The following is a 22545-nucleotide window of genomic DNA, read 5'->3' on the forward strand; positions in this document are numbered from 1 at the left end:
TACATTCCAAAACAAGAACCTTTTGTGAAATGCCGTTTTTTCCCTAACACACATTGACATCTAACCTACAATTTACCTTGCCACTTTTTTCACAGCCTCCAAAATTCACTAAAGAAAAAAACAATACTCATGTTGCGACAATGTTATTTCCAAAATATAAAACAAAAGAAACGTAATCACAATATGACAAAGACACGGAGTGTATCAATATTTACTTTGTTCATTGTGTTTATTGCATCTCAAAGGGCACACATGCACTGGGGTTTCCAAACAAAATACAAAGGAAAGCCATTTTGAAATGTACTTTGTATAATTTTCCCCGATTACAGTGTATGTTATCCCCACAGTAAATCCAGAAACAACCACTTATTTTATGGTACCATACATCAATTACATAGTTAATTCGAAAGACTTGCAGAAGGTGAAGGTCTTTCTAACCCAATATGCTTTCACAAACAGCTGCCAAGCCACTTTTCAACACTGATAAACAGTGACTTCATTTGAATGCATCATACATGTAAGCCAAGACACCAGCACAAAGACTGTGAACAATGAAAATGCGATCACAAATTTAAAAAATAAATTTTTATGGAATAGTGTTCGCAGAAGAGCTTGATATGGACAAAGGAAATATACTTCCTGCACATTTTGAGAATGATAATCGACTAATCAACAAACAAGCAAGTTAACAAAGATGAACACAAAACAACATAAAAAAAACAATAGCCTAAGTTATGGAGATGGTCTGACAAGGTGATCCAGAAAAGTCTGTTTTCAAGAATTTAAATCTCTCAAAATTACAGACATACTTGGCTTCCTTTTTTTGCTTCACTGTGTGAAACAGTTTACCTGGGGTCAGCCCATTAAACTGACATGTATGCTGATCCACGTACAAAAACTTGAACGTATAATTAAAATATACAATTTAAATAAAATAGTGATGAATAAGATTTTCCTTCAGATATGATTTTCATGCTTCTTACAGTAGCCTCAAAGAGCTGTGTATGTGTCATGGAAGATTGCATTTTTTAAATATTAAATTAAATTATAAATATTTCTTAGCATATACAGTACCACAAAAATAAAACAATTTCCACAATAAATTAAATTCCCATCAATGGAAAAGTAGCGTAGACAAAAGAACAGACCTTTGTATATATGAAGAGGGTTTGTCTTACTATTCGATATGATCATCCCACCATGTACGTTTTTGTAACAGATATACAGGTAAAACGCAAATGCTGCGGTTTGTCAAAAAGGTATATACATCGAAACCTCCAAAACACAGACACGTCGCTCCAAGTAGATCACCAAACAACAGTTGCATCATCTGCCCTCAAAAGTTCAGAAAACACTAGAAGGCATCAATAACATACATCCATTGTTTAAACTGTAAGACACAGAAGGAACCCAATTTCACAAAAATGGAGGTAAGAGTAGAGATAACAGCTAAGGTAGTACACATTCCTAATGTTCACTTTCACAGCTGTGCTACAACTTTCAGAAGTAAAATTAGGTCTGAAGAAGCACTGGGTTTGGTAGTGGTGGCTCATTTCAAACTGAGCTTCAATAGGTTACTGGTAGGCTCCAAACTCTCACATTCCGATCACAAAAGTGCAGCTGTAAAGAGAAAACACAGTTAGAACTGCACTCATCTCCACTTCCTCAGCAATTTCAACCATTATGTTTGCCCATTTTAAATCAAAAACATGACCTTGTTCGCCAGGTCCCTGTTTCTGGGTTCATAAATTGTAATGTTTTAGAGCTTCAGTTAGAGTCAGTTGCAATGGAAATATGCTGATTTATGAATTAAAAGGGCCACTAGTAAATGATGTCACAATACATCTCAAAACCCAAGTATACATCATGAAACAAAGCAACATTCTAGATTGTGTTTTGCTGGCAGCAGTGGCCAGTAGAGGTAAGCGGGACGGTGGGGGTGGATGTTGACCGACGGTGGAATAGGGTTTACTTATTTATTTAATTTGACCTATTCTGTCGTCTGTCTACATATTCCCGCCCCACTCGCTTACCTGCACGGGCCGCTGCGTTTTGTTGGTGATTGTGAGAGATGCAGAACTGGGTAAAGTGAGCTGTCTTTTTACTCTATAGTGGATGGCTCCTATAGATTCTAATTTTCAAGAAGAAATCACGGGTGGAATTTCCTCCTTCGTGCGGTTATTATAAGGGTGGCAAATTACACCACTGGGTTCTCCTCCAGGTAGTGGTTCCTTTAGAAATTGGAAAATGTTGACTTACCGCCTATTGTATATCAATCCACTAGTCTTTACTAACGATCTTCTAGGCATAAAGTCTCAAAACTAACTACAATAAATGTCAGATGTGTTCAAAAGTAGAAAGGTTAAAGCTTAGTATGGTGTTCATGCAAGAAAATAAAGTATAATTGTGTTAATTGCCCACCATGCAAGTTGGGGTCCAGGCTTGTGCTAATGATATAGGTCTCTTGTAGGATAAAGGTGTTCTTACACTGCATACTTGTCCAACAGTTCCCTGAGGACTTCATACCAATATCAACACACAGAGCACAAGTGTCCACCAGATAAATGCCCCCCAAAAAGGCCAAGCAGCAGTAAAGTACTTTAGCTGCTTCAAACAGCCAGTGAAACAATCATGATTAAAAAATGGAGCGCTGCAGCCTAAGCTACCCAAGCTGAAATCGGAGGAGAGTAAAGAAAGGGAATATAGCATGATAAGAGAAAAAACTAAATTTCACACCCTCTGCAAGAAGGGGATTTAAGGGAACTGAAAGAGTTATTCACAATACCCCCCATTTTTCAACTGCTAGATCCTGCATTACCATTTATAGTAGAAAGAAACCCTTCTGCCGCATAAGTTGGTGCCATCTCATTACAAAGAGATCCAAATACCAACAAATTGCATCCAGTTACTTTCTACTACTGAAAGCTTACAGAAACTGAATAGCATTATTCAAATTACAATAGCGAGCAATTAGCCACCAGCGATGCTTTCTCTCACTGGAGACACTATTCGGAAGGTGCCAATTATTACCTAATTGTTTGGATAGGCCGTTAGACTTTAAGCTTTCCAAAGTTTATGCATTGCATAAACTGTAGTCATGCACACTGGATGCTCTTTTTCTCAAGTTTTAATGTCACAGCAGCATATCAGCTGTGAAATCATTATAGAACAGCAGACGCTTTATCCTGGATAGAGGAAAATAATGAAGAGGTCACTGCACCATCATTCATCCTTGTAGTGAACTCCAAGGTGACAGCAGTCCATCAGGAAATCCTACAGGCTCAACAAACTATTGACAAAGAAGCATGGCTTGCACAAGACCCAGAAACTTATCAGCAGAAAGACAGATTATTCCAAAAAGATCAAATTTTCATACCTGCTAATCCATTATATGATAAGATCATATATTAGTGCTATGAAACTCCACTAACAAGACACCATGATGTTTGATGAACTCTAGCTCTCACATAACACATTCTCGTAGCCAGGATAGAACAAGAAGCTAAACAATGCACACAGTCTTGTGCCACATACATTTAAGCTTAATACAGTAACGCTAAACCTATTGGACTACTTAGGCCTCTTCCAACCACTGTGATACCTTGGTCCAGAATTTCCATGGACTTTATAGTTGAACTACTTCTATATGACATTTGCACAACACTTTAAGTAGTGATGAATTACTTCAATAAAATGGTCCACTTCAGACACTGCCTTCTGAACCAGTTCTAGCATCAGTGTTTTTAAACAAGATAGTCAGATATCATGGTCTACCTAATAGCATCATGACAGACCAAGGCACACAATTCACTTCACAATTTTGGACCTCAGTTATCAGAACCTAAGGTTGGAAGGGTCTCTGTCCAGTATTTACCAGCCCAAGTGAAATGGCTAAACCAAAATGGTACAACAGGCTCCAGAGCAGTATTTCAATTGCCACCTTACTTAGTATCTTTGTTGCTGAGTTTACAATAATTCACTACACAGTGCATCCCACTACAGTCCATTCTACTGATCACGTGGTTTTCATTCATGAACGCTACCCTTAACATGTCCAGCAGTATCAATCCTATTTGTCCTGGAAAACATTTGCAGTTTACATCTCTTACATCACAAGGCCTTGCAACGCCTTAATGCAACAAAGGTTTCATTTAAGAAATGTTCTTGTACACACAGAAGATGCTATTATGTGGATGATTGTGTACGTCTTTCTATCTATTGCCGTCATGGTTATAAATAAGGCTAGACACACAAAAACGGAAAGGGGGTAGGAGGAATTTCAGTCCTACCAAGTCCTCCTCTAATATTATGACACTACAAGGAAGTAGGGCTATTGAAGTTAAAATGTTGTATCTTATCAAGCTCCCAGGGAAGCACCCAAGTGTGTAAATAAGGCTCCCAGTTTTCCGTTTTTACTGATTTTTGCAGATAAATACAGACCGAACACAATACGTTTCCTATCTATATTTATTTTTAAAAGCAGAAAAATGCTGGAAATTGTGCTTCTATTGACTGACTTTCCATGTCTTCTGCTATGAATTCCAGGACAATAGATGAGCAATGAGACCGCATGTATTCTCTACTATAAGAATAAATAATTAGCAGATTATACTACATTTTATGATCTTACAAAGCTCTCTCAATTAGATTCTTGCAATACAGCTATTTGACATTCAAGCATTACAACAGATCATTAATGTCAAGCAGTCAAAGTGAAGCGGACACACTAACCGAAAACCAGGGAGAGACGCAGTGGTACCGTACTTGATTATAAGAAATCCTTGATGTTCAGGTCAGCTAATGGATCCTTTGTTGGTTGCTTCTTAGGACTCTGAGATGCAGGTGAACTTGGAGAAAGCTAACAAAGGAAGAACAGTTGAGAAAAAAAAGAAACTCAATACCACTACTCACAAAAATTGTGTGGCTTTGCATCAAACATACTGTAACATGCATAACAAAGAATTTGTAGGCATTCCATTGCAAAATATTACCATATGGATTTCAAATTATTAAACTTACACCACATTAAAGAAGAACTTTGATAACACATACACCAATAGTATATGGCATTCAGTAGCGAGTACACCTAGGAATAGGAACATAACCTAGCATCTTTGCTATTTTTTTTTTTTTACATCTTAGAGAGCTAGACATTATTCAAATGTTAAATAAGTAGGCGGTTTATAAAGGTGGAGTGATTTTGGGTCTCTCCAATTTATGACATTTTCTCGCTTCCACTACTCAAGGATTTCCTAATCTCCTCTCGCCACCTTCAGTCACCAGTAACTATGATCACACCTCTCCTCCAGGTCTGTGAGCTCCACCATTCACAAAACATATTTGCAACTCATAGCAACCTTTAATGCAACCTTTGGCTAAACCAATAGGTCAGGCTTTTTTTTCTATGTGCTGAATTATTGTTTGAACAGTTTACGTATCAGAGTGAGTGTGTGAGAAAGTGAGGGGAAGAACGAGTCGATGGATGGTTACATGAAAAGATAATAAGGTGTAAGTGTATAGAATGGGTGTGCACAGTGACCATAGTGCTTCCAACACAGTGTCTACTTATAACACAACTCTTCCTCTGTACGTTTTTGTTGTGTCTGCCCACAACACCGTTGGAAATACAGAGCCTGCGCTGTGCACCGGAAGGAGCACTGGAATGCCAAACACTGCTCCCTGCTCTGCGAGGGAGGTGGTGATTTCTTTTTTAAAATGGAGCACCTTAAATGCCCTTCAACAACTCCCCAATATCTACCATATGGAGAAGATTCTGTCTGCGCCAGGGCCACAGACACGGTCATCGTGTCCGCTTCCATAGAGAGCCAGTGGGGTTAGGACGCATGGTTGGGTGGTTCTTCACAGGCGGGTCATCGCTGGGATTCAAACCAAGGGGGCATAGGGGTAGCTGTTTGCAAATGTTTGGGGATTGGGACAACTCTGTGATTAGTTTCCCATCAACATTGTGGTTCTTCAAGTTGTGGGGGAAGGTGGCAATCGCGGAAGGTAGAGGTAAGTTTAAAACTTTAAACTAAAGCCAAAGCTGGATTGCGATGCCGAAGAGGAGCTAAGGGACTGTATAATGTTATATTGGGGCTCCAAAATTAAAGTGTTCTGCTTAGCTCTATACTGCAATGTAAGAAAGTGCCATCTTTCTTGCATGGTATGCCCCCACTTTTTGCTGAATTGCTGATGTACTTTGAGAGCGCCCTGGGCTCCTGCGAATCAGGTGCCCAAGGCCTGTGTTCCTTCCCTAAAACTGCATTGAAGCCTAAACCCAATTGGCATCTCTGCCCACATATCAGCCACTGGTAAATGGTACCATAGGTACCCATGGCACTGTGACCAGAGAAGGCCCCTAAGGGCTGCAGCACTTATTGTGCCACCCTTAGAGGCCCTGTACCCTGACACACACACACTGCCTTTGCAGGCTGAGTGTCTTGGTGCAGAACAAAACAGTCGACATGGCACACATCCCTGTGTGCCATGCCCACAAGCACACTGCCCTGGCATACCTCAGTCATCACTCAAGCTGGGTACACTATGCCAGTGGTGTGGGTACAGGTGCATGAGCCCTGTACCCCTACAGTACCCAGGTCCATTCCTGGGCACTGCAAGTTCAGTGCTGCCATTAAGAGTATATGGTGCTGGGAGATCGTCATCACAAACTCCACAGCACCATGATGGCTGCACTGAAGAATGAGAAGTTTGATATCAAACTTCTCAGCACATTAAACCCACTCTGATGCCAGTGTGGGATTTACTGTAAAATGCACGACATAGGGCATCTTAGAGATGCCCCCTGAACCTAACCAACAACCAGCGTCCTGACTGAGAGGCTGCCTAGGCTGCCACCCAGCAGACATGTTGCTGGACCCCAGGGTAGAGAGCCATCCGCTCTTGTGGGTCTGCAACAATACACATCCTGGGCGAGGTGCTAGGTCTCCTCCCCCAGGATGGGCAGGGGAAGCTTCAAAGGCATGCCACCTTTGTGAGCTTCTCCGGGCCACTTGCTGTACTCAGCAACTGGCCCCCACTGGTTCTGACCGCCACTCTGGCGGGATGATCGGCGGGAAAACCTAAGTGAGGAAATGGGGTGTGCCAGTCTCTGCCAACCCCACCCCTCAGGTGGGGGAGGCGAGGGGAAGCACAACTCCGGGCTCTCGCCATCTTGAGGATGGGGAGCCCTACCCAATCAGGACTAGGCTCCTGCCCCCCTCGCACTGGAGAGTGGCAGGCTAGGGGGGTGTACCCACCCCAGGCAAAGGGACCCATTAGTCCCTGACCTCTACCTACCTGCAACGCTCCAAATTTAGTATTTAGGGGCTCCCTGAACCTTCCATCCTCAGATCCCGAATCCGAAACAAGAAAGAAGAACAAGAAGAAAGAAGATCTGCCGTGCAGCTGCTAACAAGAGGACAACACCAACGGACTTTTCCCCAGCCCTACAGGCCTGTCGACGCTCGAACCAGCTCCTGCTAAATCCCGGCATCGCCAGTGGTCAGCAACCTCGAAAACCCCGGAGGACCTGACTGCCTTGCTCCTCTAAAAGACTGGGACTCCCATGAGCAGTGGTTCTGCTCAAACAAGCAACAACCCCTGGTGCCAAACCAGGAACCGTGATTCCAGCACACTCTGCACCCGCCGAGCCTGGCCTGTGCCTGAGTGAACAAAGACTACGAGGACGTCCCCCCCGGCGACTGTGACCAAGAATCCAGCACCCAAGGACCCTCCTCGACGCTCCTGACGAAGCCTGCAGCCTCACAACCAGGGACACCTCCAACCGCGACTAGCAGAGTGTAAAATTTCCTGACGCGAAAAGACACCCCTGCACCTGGCGCCCTGCGGCCCCCTGTGCCCAGCTCCTGGGTGCCTACCTAACCTACAGCTTCCCAACTTACCTCTCGAAGTGGTGGTCGCACCTGAAGAATCTCTGTCCCCGAGCTGTTAATACAGCGCTAGCATGGTGATAATTTCCAGCGATAGCCGGCGAAAAAAGAATTCACGCTAAGCGCGGCCAGCGATAATTATCGCTGTTGCTTGATAATATGTCCCCCAAGTATTGGAAACTATTTGAGCACTCCATTACAGGAAGCAGAGACTTGTTTTTTTACAGCAACCTTTAACAAGGGAACAAAGGTAAAATAGCATAGGATAATGACTCCATTTGTCAAGACACTCAAGTCATAGCCCTGGACTCATCACAAGTTGAGACCATAACTGTGCAGCCGGAAGATAGCCACTTACTCTAACTGGGTTAACAACACCTGTAACAAAATGACATTGACCAAATTCCATAAGAATGAATGAATGAATGGCAACTTATAAAGCGCACAGCTACCTTCGAAGAGGTGTCCCGGCGCTAGCAGACTAGCCGGACTGAGAGATGCCAACTACTACTGCTCCTGCCTGAAAAGCCACCATTTTAGAGCTTTTCTGAATTACTGTTCTAAATCCAGCCAACGCATGTGGCTGGGCAAGGAGTTCCACAGTTTGGACGTCCTAACTGACGCAATATCAGATTGCCCAGGAGGATCAGACGGAAATAAATAGCAACCTGTCACACATACAGGGGGCACCATGATAAGAAATCTAAGAGGAAGCATCTCCGTGTATAGCAGCTGGGGTCCAGGTAATTGGGAAAGAAATCGATATATTCTTCTAAATAGGTCTGCTGAAATTTCTCAAATAGTGAAAACCCTACAAAATCCAACAGGTAACAAGGAGTCTTCGATTAATGTAGATCAAGTGGAAAGTAAGCCAGATAAAGAGAAGGCGAATAATACTAAAAATAACATGGCAGGCACAAGGAGCAACCCAAGCTCTGTTCAATGTGGGGAATAAAGATCACCAAATATTCTGGCCCACAAAGATGTCCAAGGCCAAAAATTAAAGTCACCAACAATAAACATGATGTCAGGGAAGGCCCCCTTTTCTAATTGATTTTGTTCAAACTTATATGTCAGAAGGGTCATTTGACGTGTTAAACAGAAATAATTTACAGAGAATTTCACAAGACTGTAAAGATCTCAAATATATAGTCTAAAGGGACCTATTCAGCATCCATTTTAAGACAGATAGTCAATCCCTAAAGGAGTATACACGAATGACATGGGCCACAGGAGATAATAATTTAGAAGCTCCAGCTACAAAAGGACCTTAGGGGAAACCACACGGGGATCTTTCAGTACTTTTAAAATTTGATGTGGACATAACTAGTTACCAGGTTATCATTAGAACAACAATCCTATCGGCTGTCAGAGTGATCTTTACCAATCATCTTCAGTTATATGCGATTCATTTTTATATTCCTCCCACAATGGCAAAAGGAAGAAAAGAGCAAATTGCTAGCTAAATACAGTGGAAACCTCAATTGATTTAAACAAAAATGAAACAGTGCTATTAACTGGTAATTTCAGCAATACTTTATTCCTACAAGGAGATACAAATGAAGAGAAAATAGTCAGGGAAATTAATCCGCTCCACACTTTATGTCACCTTAATGGGATATGTGTAAAAGAACAGCTGGCCCAAGCCACCTTCAACACTAGGGGGCAAGTATGGCAGACTTTCACTTGATAAAAGAATATGAGATTATAACTAGGCCAGAAAGCGATCATAACCCACAGCAAATCATTAAATAAAAATATTGAATTGTTTGCATCAGATAACAAGCTATACGGTAAACAATTAATGGTAAAATTAGGGAAAAGGATGGTGTGGAACTGTATGTTGGACATATAGATACAGCAGATATGGCCCCAATTTTTCTATGCTCATACTATGATGAAGGTACAAACGGTAGCAGGGAACCTAGTTCTGGGCATCAAGAGGTGCACCAATCATCTCAGGGAAATATTTGATTTCCTGGTCCCAACAATACATATGAAACCTAGTTTAGGCAAACGGGCAACTCAGACCATGAAAACATTATTTTAAAGCCAAAAAGATAGTGAGGAAATCACTAAAAATACTTTATAAGGAGTCCAGCCTGAATCATTTTCAACTGATGAAACATCTAAAAAAAAAAAAAGGGGCTGAAAAAGGTAATTCATAATATCTAAAGAAGCCAGCAGGAACAGCTATAGACTGTGCTCCAAAATGCAATCCATACAAAAAATTAAAGGACATTCTGGGCCTTAGCAGAGTCGGGAACCAATACTTATAGAACAGGAGATTTTCACATTTTGTTTTGCGGTCTAGGAAGATTACTTAGCTAATCTTTAGGAGTCCTCAATACAAAACTCCCTCAGCACAAAACTCCCTAAACCATGATAAGAATTGGGAATCAGTGGGTTATAACATCTCTCCTCAAGAGACTGAACTGCTGATTACAAACTCCATCAATTCAAGGCCCCTGGGGCTGAATGGCCTTGCCAAAGCAGTGATTAAACTCAACGTATCCACTTGGAGTTCTTTGGTGGCCATTATAATGAATACAGTGATTTACTCAGGGTGTCTATTACCCTCTTGAAAAGGCTTAATTATTTAGCCGATCCATAAACTAGGTCTGAGAAATTTCCCTCACAGTAATAGGTTAGGCTTTGCTAGATGCAAAAGGGAAATCTTTGCAAAGCATCTATTAGGTCATCTCCAAAAGTGAGCTGAAGAAACCAAGAGACTAATGTTTCATCAATCAGGCTTCCGACCAAAATGCTCCACTCTACACAATATCATGCCAATTTCCACCCTAACCCAGAAAGCAGGAAGACCCAAGGAGAATAAATTGTTTGCATGGTTCATTGACTTCGACTCCTTTCGACAAAGAAAATGGAGCACAACTGTGGGCAAAGCTGGTTTCGTGGGGAATCGATTGAGGCATCCTAGACATCTTAATGGATCTCTACAGTACCACCTGGGTTCAAATGAAACTTTCGGATAGCAGAGGACTGACATCAAATATTAACACCTATAACTGTCTAAAACAGGGCTGTATTCTAGCTCAGCTATTATTCAGCCTGTACATATCAAATATTGCAGCTGCACTGCAACATAAAAGGGGGATACACATAAATTACCAAAATTGAAATCATGACTTTTGCTGATGACTTAGTGGTGCTCTCAACCACGCAGAGTGGGCTTCAAGAGCAACTTACCAGGGCACATGCCTATAATAAGGTTAACAATTTGCACATTAATATAAAAAAAAAAAAAAGTTATGTTATTTGGATGTCAAAGGCCCAGATATATCTGCTCTATTGGCCCGGACTAAACTGAGCAGTGTCTAAACATTCATACTTAGGTGTCACTATTGATAACAAATTAAACTTGAATGCTCATTTGACACATCTGACAAAAATTGTAAGAAATATCAGGGATAATAAAAAGCTTCACATTGAAATATGGAGGAGATGCAGTTGGCCCAACTTTAACTGTGACCAACACCAAATTAGTGGCAGCCCCTACTTATGGTTCAGTTTGTTGGCCCCCGGACACAATCAGCAAAGTAAACATTTCATTTCTGAACAGGATCAGGAAGATATTTAATTTATGGAAAACACCACAAATCCTAATACGGCTGGAACTTGGAATCATCAAACCCTTCCCACTTAGGGTGGTACATCAAATACACAAAGGTGACGGGAGGAATGCTTGAAATAAGTCTAACCACTGACAATCATGTAGGACTGTCAGAGCAGGGTCAAGACTGATTCGCATATTGCTGAGTCCAAACTAAGTAGGTATAGTGGATAAAAAGAATAAAGGCATTGGAATGCTACCTTGAGCAATTGCCAGTGGTTAGAATGATGCTGGATATTAAATATTACACCTTTAATCCACTGTAACGTCATGTAAGTGTCAATGATGGAGGACACAAAACTGTGAAAGCAAGCACAATGGATGCTTCTGCTATGTTACACTTACTTACAACTGGCATAAGCTCTCCTTCCTAAAAATGGATCAGATTGTTGCACCAATGAAAGGACCATATATCAGAGAAACGGGGAAGCTCCAAACTTCATGAATTAGAGCGTGAACCAATGGTTGGTGAATGTACATTGATCAATAAGCAAATTACACTTAAATGAAAAAACTGCTGATCAAAGGACTATATGTTTTGATCATCTCTCTGTATGTATTTCAAAATCCTGTGATGTTAAGGGAGGGCAAGATGCAAGCCACAACAAGTAAATGAAGTAAGATGCACCACTTATCTGCAAGATTAATGGTTCAAGAAAGCACTTGCCACATGTCTGCGTTATGTCACACCAAGATAAAACTCACCAGTACCCACATGGGCTCATGAGGCTGCCTCACACATTAAATTTCCATATACCAGGAAAATGACAAAATTCTTCAGGAATGACTTAAATATGACCAATGGTTGTTGAATGAGGGGTTGATCCATATAAGAGGGACATTTAAAACAAGCAATGGGACCGAGAGGTCTGAAATTATGCTTCTTTCTTTGAATAGATCATAATAGCCTTTAGCCAGGCCGAAAAACCGGCCAGTGGATGGTCAACGAAAAGGAAACATTGAAACAGAAAAATAATACGTGAAGGTGTAATGGAAAAAAAATGACCTATATTTCATCAATTGTGAGCACCATAACATTAAAAAATGACAACTGGTCAGAAAAGAACTGAAGCAAGGTCTAGTTTTACCATATAGTGCCCCAGGCCCATTCTGTCCACAGCTGAAGCATGAGAGTCTCAATTATCCCTACCAGCCAAAAGACAGGGTTGTATTAAAATTGTCCACACTGCCTTGAGCGTCTACGGAGGCAGTAGGCCTCATGCCCTCTTGTATACTCAGATGTATCTCTCCTATAACCTCTTCGTGTACATCTTTTCTAAACATCAAGATGTAGCAATAACAGGATGCATCTGTCAATTAGAAGAACAAAATTGGCTAAGAGTAGGAATGAGGGCCAACTGGGCCAACTAGGACTTTCTACAGCTTTAGAAATTACAAGTGACCTCTCACCTTTTGTAATTTTCTACTTTCTTAAAAGTTTCCAAGAAGCGATGCACATTGCTTTCAATAAATGTTAAAATGTTTGTTATGATTTACGGTCAAACATAATCAGGACTTATGGTCAGCAGTTCCTCATTAAAATAATATAAAAGAGCTGCCCTCAGTCCATTCGTTGACCACATCGCACAGTGAACTTTTGGGTCACAACGTGTGAGTGTTCTCCTGGTTAACCATTTTATTTAGAATTTCCTATTGAGGTTGTAATGCTTATTCCATTTTTTAATTCATATTTTTTTTCTTTTCTCTCTCTCTCTCTCTCTCTCTCTCTCTCATTGCCGTGATTCTAAACTTACTAAGATTGCATGTTTAGCTCTTCGTCTAAGATGTGTCTCAACACTTGTTACTTGCGAGATTGCTTAGAGTTATTTCTGATTAAAATGTGCTTTTGACGATCATTGTTTAAATTGGTTTCTTTGAATAAATGGTGCCACTGTGACCCAGTTCCTGCATTTCACATGTGTCTTGTTATTTTAGATATCACACCCCTTCTGAAATTAAGGAGATGAAAGACCACTCTAAAATCACCCTCCAACATAACACAGTCTTCTGCAAGGAGAAAGCTGGGCCCTTAATGTAACCAAAAGTGTAATCTAGCTTTGACAGGCTAGGCTACACCCTGGACATTGGAAGGAGGTTAGCCCTACCCATGAGGCCCAATCTCTTTTTGTTCTCGTGAGTATTCTCTACTAGTCATAATTTTGATAAATATGATGAGCTCACCTCCTCTCTCATTTGTTTTATCATGTCTAAAGCAAGTTGTGTACATTTTATATCAAACTTTTCACAGAAACCAATATTCTTTATTTGCAACCAGATGAGTTAAATATACAAGGGGGAATGGAGAGGATAGGGGGTTTACATGAATAGGGGGTTATAAGATAAATCAAAGCAAAACTGAGGTTTTGCTCATCAATGTAGCTGCTGCAGATCTACCAGTCTTATTACAGCCCCAAGCGAGGTTGCAAATACCCATAAGGTATCTTGGAATATTTGTTACAAATAATTTTACTGATCTGTATCGTTTGAATTATGAGGCAATGCGAGAAAATTTAATGGGTTATCTGGAACAAAAAAAACGTCTAGGGTGAAACAGTGTTTTACAACTAGAGAAAACACAGGATGGATTGGCACTTCCTCAAATACAGTGCAGATTGGCTTAATGGATACGCAGCAAGGGTTTTGGATGGGGACAGGGTATCTGACAATTTCTTTTCAACAAGAATGGTACATGAATCTGAAATAAGCCTACCAGCTTTTATTAAACCAGTGAAACAACTCAAAAAGTCTAAGATACAAACTTCCTCAGGTGTTTAGAGGAGAGCTGTGCATCCTTTCTAAATCTTCGCATTTTAATTTTGACTGTTCATTTTTGCTCCAGGAGAGCACATTTTTGGGGTTATTGCCATCTGACATGGAGATTAAGTTTGATAGGTATTAAAGAATATGGAGATTTTTATTTATGGGGTAAATCTATTGGGAGGAGCTTCTCTCCAGAAGTGGGGTACAGTGCAACCAGTTCTTTTAAAGCTTTGAACGGTTAGTCCACTTCTTGGCAGCTAATATCCTGGGGAACAGTCAAGGTTTGCACCCTATAAGCTGTGCACTGTTTAAAAGCAAACTGATGGGAGTAGGAAACTTGTATAGACTGCTTAGGAACCATTCCCTGAAACATGAAATTGCTGGATTTCAGAAGACGGTCCTTGATAGAATGCAATGTAATTTATCAGAAAGGGACTGGTATGCTACCTCAGAGATTGGGTCTAAAACTTTACAAGATGCACATTTTAAAAGAAGGTCACTCTTAACTCAATGGATGGCATATTATATATACCCCAGTAACTCTCCATAAAATGTACCCATTGGTCCCCGATAACTGTCTTCGCTGTCATTAGCAAAAGGCGGGAGACTGGCTCGACACGATTTTGACTTGCCTGTACATAGAACATTTTTTTGATTGAATTATTAGAGGCAATTAGTCAGGCCTTACACTCTAAAATAATCCCAGAAGCAAGCTTGGTGTTAATTGGGGTCTCCAAGGAGACCCAGTGGTTTAATAAGGGAGGACATTTTTTTTCTATATATTGCACTGACGATCGCATGCTCCTTTATTCTGCAGAACAGGAGAACCAGCCTTATTCAATCAGTTTAGGGCTGGAAGGCAAAGATGACACGCACTCTGAAATTTTTAGTGGCTTATGCAAAGCGGGTGGGGTGTGAGAAGAGGTTTAATGCCATATGGCATTTTTGGGAGCATATTGCAGGGAGCCCCCAATCTAGCTATTGAAAGCTTGCTTACCTTTTTGAAAGAATTGAATTACAGATGGGGTGGTATAGGAGCTGGAGCAAATGCGAATGAAAAGTATCTCTAACAAATTTGCACATCGCACATTATATGCACAAAATCATCTTTGTGCAATTAATTGTTGCGACATGTGAATTGGTATACTCGCTCTGGTTGGGTGGGCTAGATAATGTTGCACTTTATGTTGGCTTTTTTGCACAAAACGTTATGTCATATTATATTGATCCCTGATCTCTTCTTGAAATCATAATGCATCTATTTATTACTGCTCTCTATAAATAAGATTTTTTTTTTTTTAAACTGGTCAGAAAAGAACACAGTCTTCAAGGAGAAAGCTGTGTCCCTAATATAACCAAGCGTGTCATCTGGCGTTGACAGACTAGGCTACACCCTTGACACTGGAAGGAGGTTAGCCCTACCCACGAGGCCCAATATCTTTTTGTTCTCGAGCTCACCTTCTCCTCTCTCCTTTTTTTATCTTCTCTAAAACAAGTTGTGTATGTGTTATATCAATTTGTCAACAGAAGGACATTACAAAGTAATGTTTTGATTAAAGTAAAGCATCCTGTAAATATGAATATTTCTGCAAAAGTAGTTAAAAAGTGCAAACATTTATCGATTCGATTCACAAACTTTATTCGATTCAAAAAGAAAGAATCATAAAAGTATACAGACCACCACTAGAAAATCATTCTACAATTTGTACATTAAAAGAATAAAAAGAAAAATGTGTACAATTTTACATCATTTGTCAGAAAGCAGTGGGAACCATAAAAGGTTTTTAGACCAAACTAGCTATACCGTTTCCTGATCTGGAGAGACAATCTTATAAAACTTAACATAGCACAACATACTCCAGGAGATGATAATGATAACAAGTAGTCATAGCCTTCTTTATAATTACATGGTTGCTGTTCTTTTAGAATAGGCTTAATAAATGTACTCCTTGGTTCCTTATATAAAGGACAAAAAAAAACAATATGGATAGTACTTTGACTAACTTTGTTAATACAAGGACAAGGGGGCAGCCTCTCACACCAACCCCCTTGTTTTGGAAAGGCAAAAAGAAAATGAAGTGTGTTTAGTCTAAACCTTGTCAGGTAAAAACGCCATTGCACATGAGTGGTAAATGTTAGATAAAATTGGTGCTGTAGTTTGCCCAAGCAGTTTATTGACTGGTCTAGACATGACATGCTTAAACTTTTACTATAACTTGTTTTAATTAGAGTTTTTATGTCTCCCTGTATTTTTTCGGGGTGGTCATAAAAGTGGCCCAGACCTATTCTGTGCAAAGTATCGCGGATGTATGAAAGCCATGGGATCTGCATTGCATGGTCAAAATTTTTGCAGTCTTGGAGGATATCTTTAGAGAGCTGAAGGTCTTCTGATAGCCATATTTTACCCCATAATAATAAGGGCGAAATGCGAATGATGTCAGTCACATATTCCATTCCCATCTCAGTGTGACAGAAACTGTTAGATGATCCTGATGGGATTGACAACAAACGCTTCATAAATTTGTTTTCCATGACCTGGATCATGGCTGGGCTTTCTGTACCCCAGACCCCTGCCCCATAAGTGGCCACAGATAAGCATTTTGCTCTATACAAGCTTTTTAATTGTGCGACCGGTTTTTGCCCTCGTTTACTACAAAAGCGAAAAAGACCCTCTATGGATCGACTAGTACTTTGTACTCGCGCCTTCATCAAGGGGACCCAACTCAATTTACTGTTAAAAAGATTTCCCAAGTAATTAAAATTATCCACTTTTTCAATGGTGTTGTTGGTTACCATAAACTTACGGGTTTCTGTCCCTTTTGGACCACAGACCATTACGAAAGATTTTGCAAAGTTTACCTTTAGGTCCAGGTCCAACATGAAGTTATTAAATGCATCTAGACAAGTCTGCATGCTATTTGCTGTGAGGGTCATTAATACCGTATCATCGGCATAAGATAACATAGGTATCTTCTTGCTGTTTACCTTTGGGAAATCAGAGCAATGATCCAACAAGTACTTTTCCAAGCCATTTGTATAAACTAGGAACAAAAAAGGCGCTAAAATGCAAGCTTGTCGCACACCCTCAGTTGAGGGGATAGATTTTGTTTTTCCCCCCCTGGCCCAAACATTTCTCGAAACCAAAGAATTGGCCTAGGATAAGACTATCAGGGTCATTCAGACCAGGATGTGTGATTTTTCAGCCCGCCAGGTCACTGAAGACCTTGGTCTCTACTTTTCAGGGTGAGGATCGGTCCACATATTTAGAGCTCTCTGCTTGCCTGAAAGGTGCGCTTTTGTCACTGCTGATGCAGAGTGGGCTGCCATGTTTATCTGGCCCACTCAATTTGTTTTTCAGATGCAAACCCTTAAAGTGGAGATTAGTTCCTGAAAAAACATTCAAAGGCTGTCACATACAACAACATTATTTAATTGTAGGTGGGGACTATTGTGAGTTCTTCTTCCTAAATCTGCAATCCTTTCCTCCAAGAACTGTAAACATGTACATATAAATACAGTAATTTTCAAGTATCATGCTGTAACAATTTGTGAACAAGTGAGGAGAAGCAGTGATTTATGTTGCTGATGTACTGCAGCAAGGTGGTGGGAAAAGGGGTGAAGTAGAGGCTGGACCATCACTGCAATAAAACAAGAGAAGGCAGCAGCCCAAGAGCACCCCTCCTCAGAGAAAGCAAATGAAAAGAAAAGATTTTTTATTAGTGGTGTGCCAAACATCTTTGTAACATGTCTGAGTAGAGACAGCGCCACCTAAACCATACAACAATTCCTTGGCTAATGATATTTCAGCTTGTTTTTCTACCCTCTCAGTCTTTCACTGCTATTATTTGGTGCCCAAAGCACAAAAAATGTGTTTTTTAAAGGGAGACAAAGTCCAAGGAAGTGATTTAGTACAACAATTTACAGTCTCCTTTGTACAGCTGCTTGAAACAATCATATTTTCTTAATCATTGTTTCACATTAGGGAAGGAGTCAGTAGAACACCTTGCAACAAAGAAGATACAAATTAGCCATTTAACTCCTTTGTCTCTGGCAGCAGCTTGAGTAGGCCATGAATTTGATTTAGCTATGTGGGAGTTAGGGAGGCAGCGAAACAGAGGGGTGGATCTGCACTTCATCTTATGACACTTTGCTCAGAGTCCTGAACTTAATTTGAGGTGGACTGGTGAAGAGCTGCAGATGGTAATAAGAGGGAATTGGTTCATGACTGTGGCTCTCTCTATAAGCATCCATAATTTCTGAGCTATATTAAGGTTAATATATATTTAGAGGTATAAAGAAATAAGCACAAGGAATGCAGATCAAGATTTTATTTTGGAGAACTGTATGTTTTGGCTAAGGGTGAAATGATGAGTTATAATATCTGAATTAAGGCAGTAGATTCACCATGAATATTACGATAAACATTGTCAGCTCCAAGCAAATTTCAAATATATACAACAATTTGGTCTGAAGGTAATAATTCAGGGATAGCAGTGAGAATTCTGGTTATGTTACAGTAGACCAGAGATACACAGTCTCTCCAGGCTACAATTCATTTTAGTTACCATTCTTGGCAGCCAGCAAGATAGCTCAGTTAAAGACTCCAAGAGCTCTTGCTTAAAAAAAAGAAAAAAAAGCTAGGAGTGTATTGTTGTACTTGAGTGGATGCTGTAAAGCTAAATTCCACTTGATATAAGTGAGTAAATCTCATATCGTCACTTCAATACATGCGGCAAGTGCCCATTTTACCCGCAACCTAGATGCCAGTAAACGGAACTTGGACAAGACTAATTCGATAGATCTCACTGAGGCATCCAAAAGAAGATACACGTCATCTTTCTAGCATATTATTGGAGATGGAAACCTAGAGGAAGTACTCCTACTGACCATTACAATCAAGCCAGTATCTGGATGCAAAAAGAACAATTGATGGACAGAATGCAGAACAATGTCATACATTCACCCCAATACAGAGATATGGGCCGAAATCCATCGTTTTTTTTGCTCACCATGCCATTCCAGTTTGGACCCAGCCATATGCAAATCAGTCTTGATCCTGCACCCAATGGGAACAGTTCAGTCCGAACTGCCAGGCCAGGTCCTCCCTGGACTGGAACCAAGCATCCTAGGACCAGTTTCGGGGTTTTACCCCTCATTAGCCAGGATACCTTGATTCCAGTAGCATGGAGAGCACGGGACCCACGTCTGGGTATACCCGTCCCACTCGGGTGACAAATGCAAAAAGAACAATTGATGAACAAAATGCAGAACAATGTCATACATTCACCCCAGTACAGAGATCTGGGCCTGAATCCATCATTTTGTTTGCTCACCATGCCATTCCAGTTTGGACCCAGCCATATGCAAATCAGTCTTGATCCTGCGCCCAATGGGAACAGTCCAGCCCGAACGGCCAGGCCATGTCCTCCCTGGACTGGAAAAAAGCATCCTAGGACCGGTTTCGGGGGTTTCACCCCTCATCAGTCAGGATAGCTTAATTCCAGTGGCATGGAGAGCAAGGATGCTTGCTTCCGGTCCAGGGAGGACCTGGCTTGGCAGTTCGGGCTGGAGTGTTCCCATGAGGCACAGGGTCAAGACTGATTTGCATATGGGCAGGTCTAAACTGGGGTGGCATGGTGAGCGAAAGAATGATGGATTTAACCCAGATCTCTTGACTGGGGATGAATGTTTTGATTTGTTCTGCATTCCGTCCATCAATTGTGTCTCTTTTGCTTTCTTGCCCTAAGTGCGCAAGGTATGCCCAGACGTGGGTCCTGGACTCACTGTGCCACTGGAATCAAGCTATCCTGGCGGAAGAGGGCTGAAACCCCGAAACCTGTCCTAGGATGCTTGTTTCCAGTCCAGGGAGGACCTGGCTTGGAAGTTCGGGCTGGACTGTTTCCATGAGGCACAGGGTCAAGACTGATTTGCATATGGCAGGTCTAAACTGGGGTGGCATGGTGAGCAAAAGAATGATGGATTTAACCCAGATCTCTTGACTGGGGGTTAATGTTTTGATTAGTTCTGCATTCCGTCCATCAATTGTGTGTCTTTTTCAGTATCTGGATGCAACATTTTTCAAATGTGTATTTCTGCAATAGTTCTGCTGAATGCAGGGCAATAGTTAGCTATCAAACATCAGCCACTAATCCAATTATTTGAATGAACAACATTGTATTTTTTCTTTCCGATACTCAGAACTTTACAGAGTCCTTTAAATCAGGAAAAGCACCAGTCCCTGATAAGATTCCTGGGGACCCATACATAAACTTATTGGCAATACAATAATTGCTGGAACATACATCCCCGACTCGGAGCTGAAATCATACCCATTTATAAATAGGGATGCAAGGCAGTCCCAGCAACTGTAGGCAGATGAGCTTGTTGGACAGTTGGCAATGGGTATTTTACAGCACAGTTTTGAAGAAATTAAAACAGTGGATGAGCGAGTCTCACATTTTATCTCCTTTTTTAGGCTGGCTTCAGAGCTAAAGTCAGCACTATTGATCAAGCCTTCAGGATGTCTTTCATCTTATGGAAATTTATCAAGCTAAAAAAAGAGAATGTATATGTCTCCTTTGTAGACATGAGGGCAGCTTTTGACTTTGTATTCAGACCTTGTTTGTGGCAATCCCTTAAGTCTCCGGGCATCCCAGCAATGTTATTGACAACCATAGTAAGGCTCCATGAAAATAACTATGTGCAGGTCTGCTGAGATAGGCAGGGTAAGCTTCTTAAATGCATTCCTATTCATAGAGGCATACACTAGGGATGCATTTTAGCGACTACCCTTTTAACTCAGTATATAGGACATAATTGATGAACTTACAGACTCTACACGTGAGTCGCCAATATTAAATGGCATACAAATCCAGTTTCTACTATTCCCTGATAACACCTTGATAATCATGAGAAATCCCATGGGACTTCAGAATTTGTTGGACAAGTTTGAGGTCTTTTGGGACTTCTAAGGCCTTGAAATTAATATCCAAAAGACCAAGTACATGGCTATTTATCTGGATAGGTCTGGGCTCGGGGTGGGGGGGTTGACGTTAGGGGTCACTTGTGTGGATAAGATAGATAAATTTCACTATTAGTGCATCAAGGGCAACAATAATCTATGCTGGAATCCTCATATTGTGAAGAATTGGGTTATAACGCTAAAAAGGGCTGCCACAGTTTGAAAAATTCACAAAGCAACAATATCTAAATCTGTGTCTCCGACCTTAGTGGTCTATAGAGCAAAGGCAAAATTGGCCTCACTGCCTGGAGTCAAAATCTGGAGAATCAAAAACATTAAGCTGTTGTCCTCACGGGAAAATTACTTTGAGCTCATTATTCATCCAACCTCAAAGTACAGCTGTGCTGCTTTTATTCTCTAATACTGGTCTTAAGAAAATTGAATATATTACTGCTCTTAGACTCTTAATGATCTGAGTAAGATTGTCGTTACCAGTGGAGGAATGGTTTATTAGAGATTTAAGATCTCGATAAAGCCACTTCACTACCCTGGTTCAGTCATTTGTAAAGCTTTGACCAGGTGCCCTGGGACTGCAGAGCATGTGAACTGATCCACGCTCCATTAACCTGTCATCCAAGGTATCATAAAAGAATATCATTGGAATCATGTTGTGATCTACGGCATTAGAACACTTATAACAATAGTTTATCTGATACTTTTTTTTTTTTACTTTAAGCCACTCCCCTATTTTAATTTGTACACTGATGAAATATTACCAAATCAAGCAAAAACACTTTAAGAAATTTCAATTTGGTATTCTGCACATAAAGAGCTTTACAAGTAAATGACAGACTTGTACTGTTGAAAATAATCTGTGCAATATTTACAATGACACAGCTACAGAAAATATAGAGCACCTTTTATTATTCTGCCTGGCATTGCAGTGAGTCCTAGTGCCTAAGTACTGTCCCCGAGTTCCTGGGAGACTTTGAAGTGACCAAGAGGAGGTACTCCAGAAACTCTAAGTTGGGACTTCGAATATTTTTGAGCGTCTAAAACCACAGAAGCATCAGCAGGACATCGCAGCAAAAGAGTGCCATATCTTGAGAATTTCATTTGATTCAGTCTCGGGCTTCTGCTGGAGTATTTTGAGCTCAATAAAAAAAAAGGCCAAATATAGAAATCTTGACTAGGGGCCACAAAAAGTACCACCTGACTTGAGGACTTCAGCAGGCATAAAGTTTGTATGTCACCCACTCTGCTTCAGAAGGAAATCATCCAGCAGCTATCCAGCTTTGAAAGGA

At 40.8% G+C, this 22545-nt stretch overlaps 1 protein-coding gene across 5 annotated transcripts in view; it reads right to left on the reverse strand.

Annotated features, from left to right (window-relative positions):
* Nucleotides 1-210: 210 nt before the first annotated feature.
* Nucleotides 211-22545, reverse strand: part of SNAP91 (synaptosome associated protein 91) — a 667800-nt gene continuing 645465 nt past the window's right edge. For 3 of the 5 annotated variants that reach the window (XM_085611031.1, XM_085611030.1, XM_085611033.1), the window contains 2 exons: nt 4765-4858; nt 211-1620 (listed from right to left, as the gene is read on the reverse strand). In XM_085611031.1, the coding sequence (XP_085467157.1) occupies nt 4769-4858 (90 nt within the window). In that variant the 3' untranslated portion in view covers nt 211-1620; nt 4765-4768. Of the gene's footprint in view, nt 1621-4731; nt 4859-22545 lie in introns of all 5 variants that reach the window. The other 2 variants (XM_085611029.1, XM_085611034.1) reach the window with 1 other exon arrangement.

The sequence above is a fragment of the Triturus cristatus genome, chromosome 6 (genome assembly GCF_964204655.1).
Source record: "Triturus cristatus chromosome 6, aTriCri1.1, whole genome shotgun sequence".
NCBI classification, from domain to species: Eukaryota; Metazoa; Chordata; class Amphibia; order Caudata; family Salamandridae; genus Triturus; species Triturus cristatus.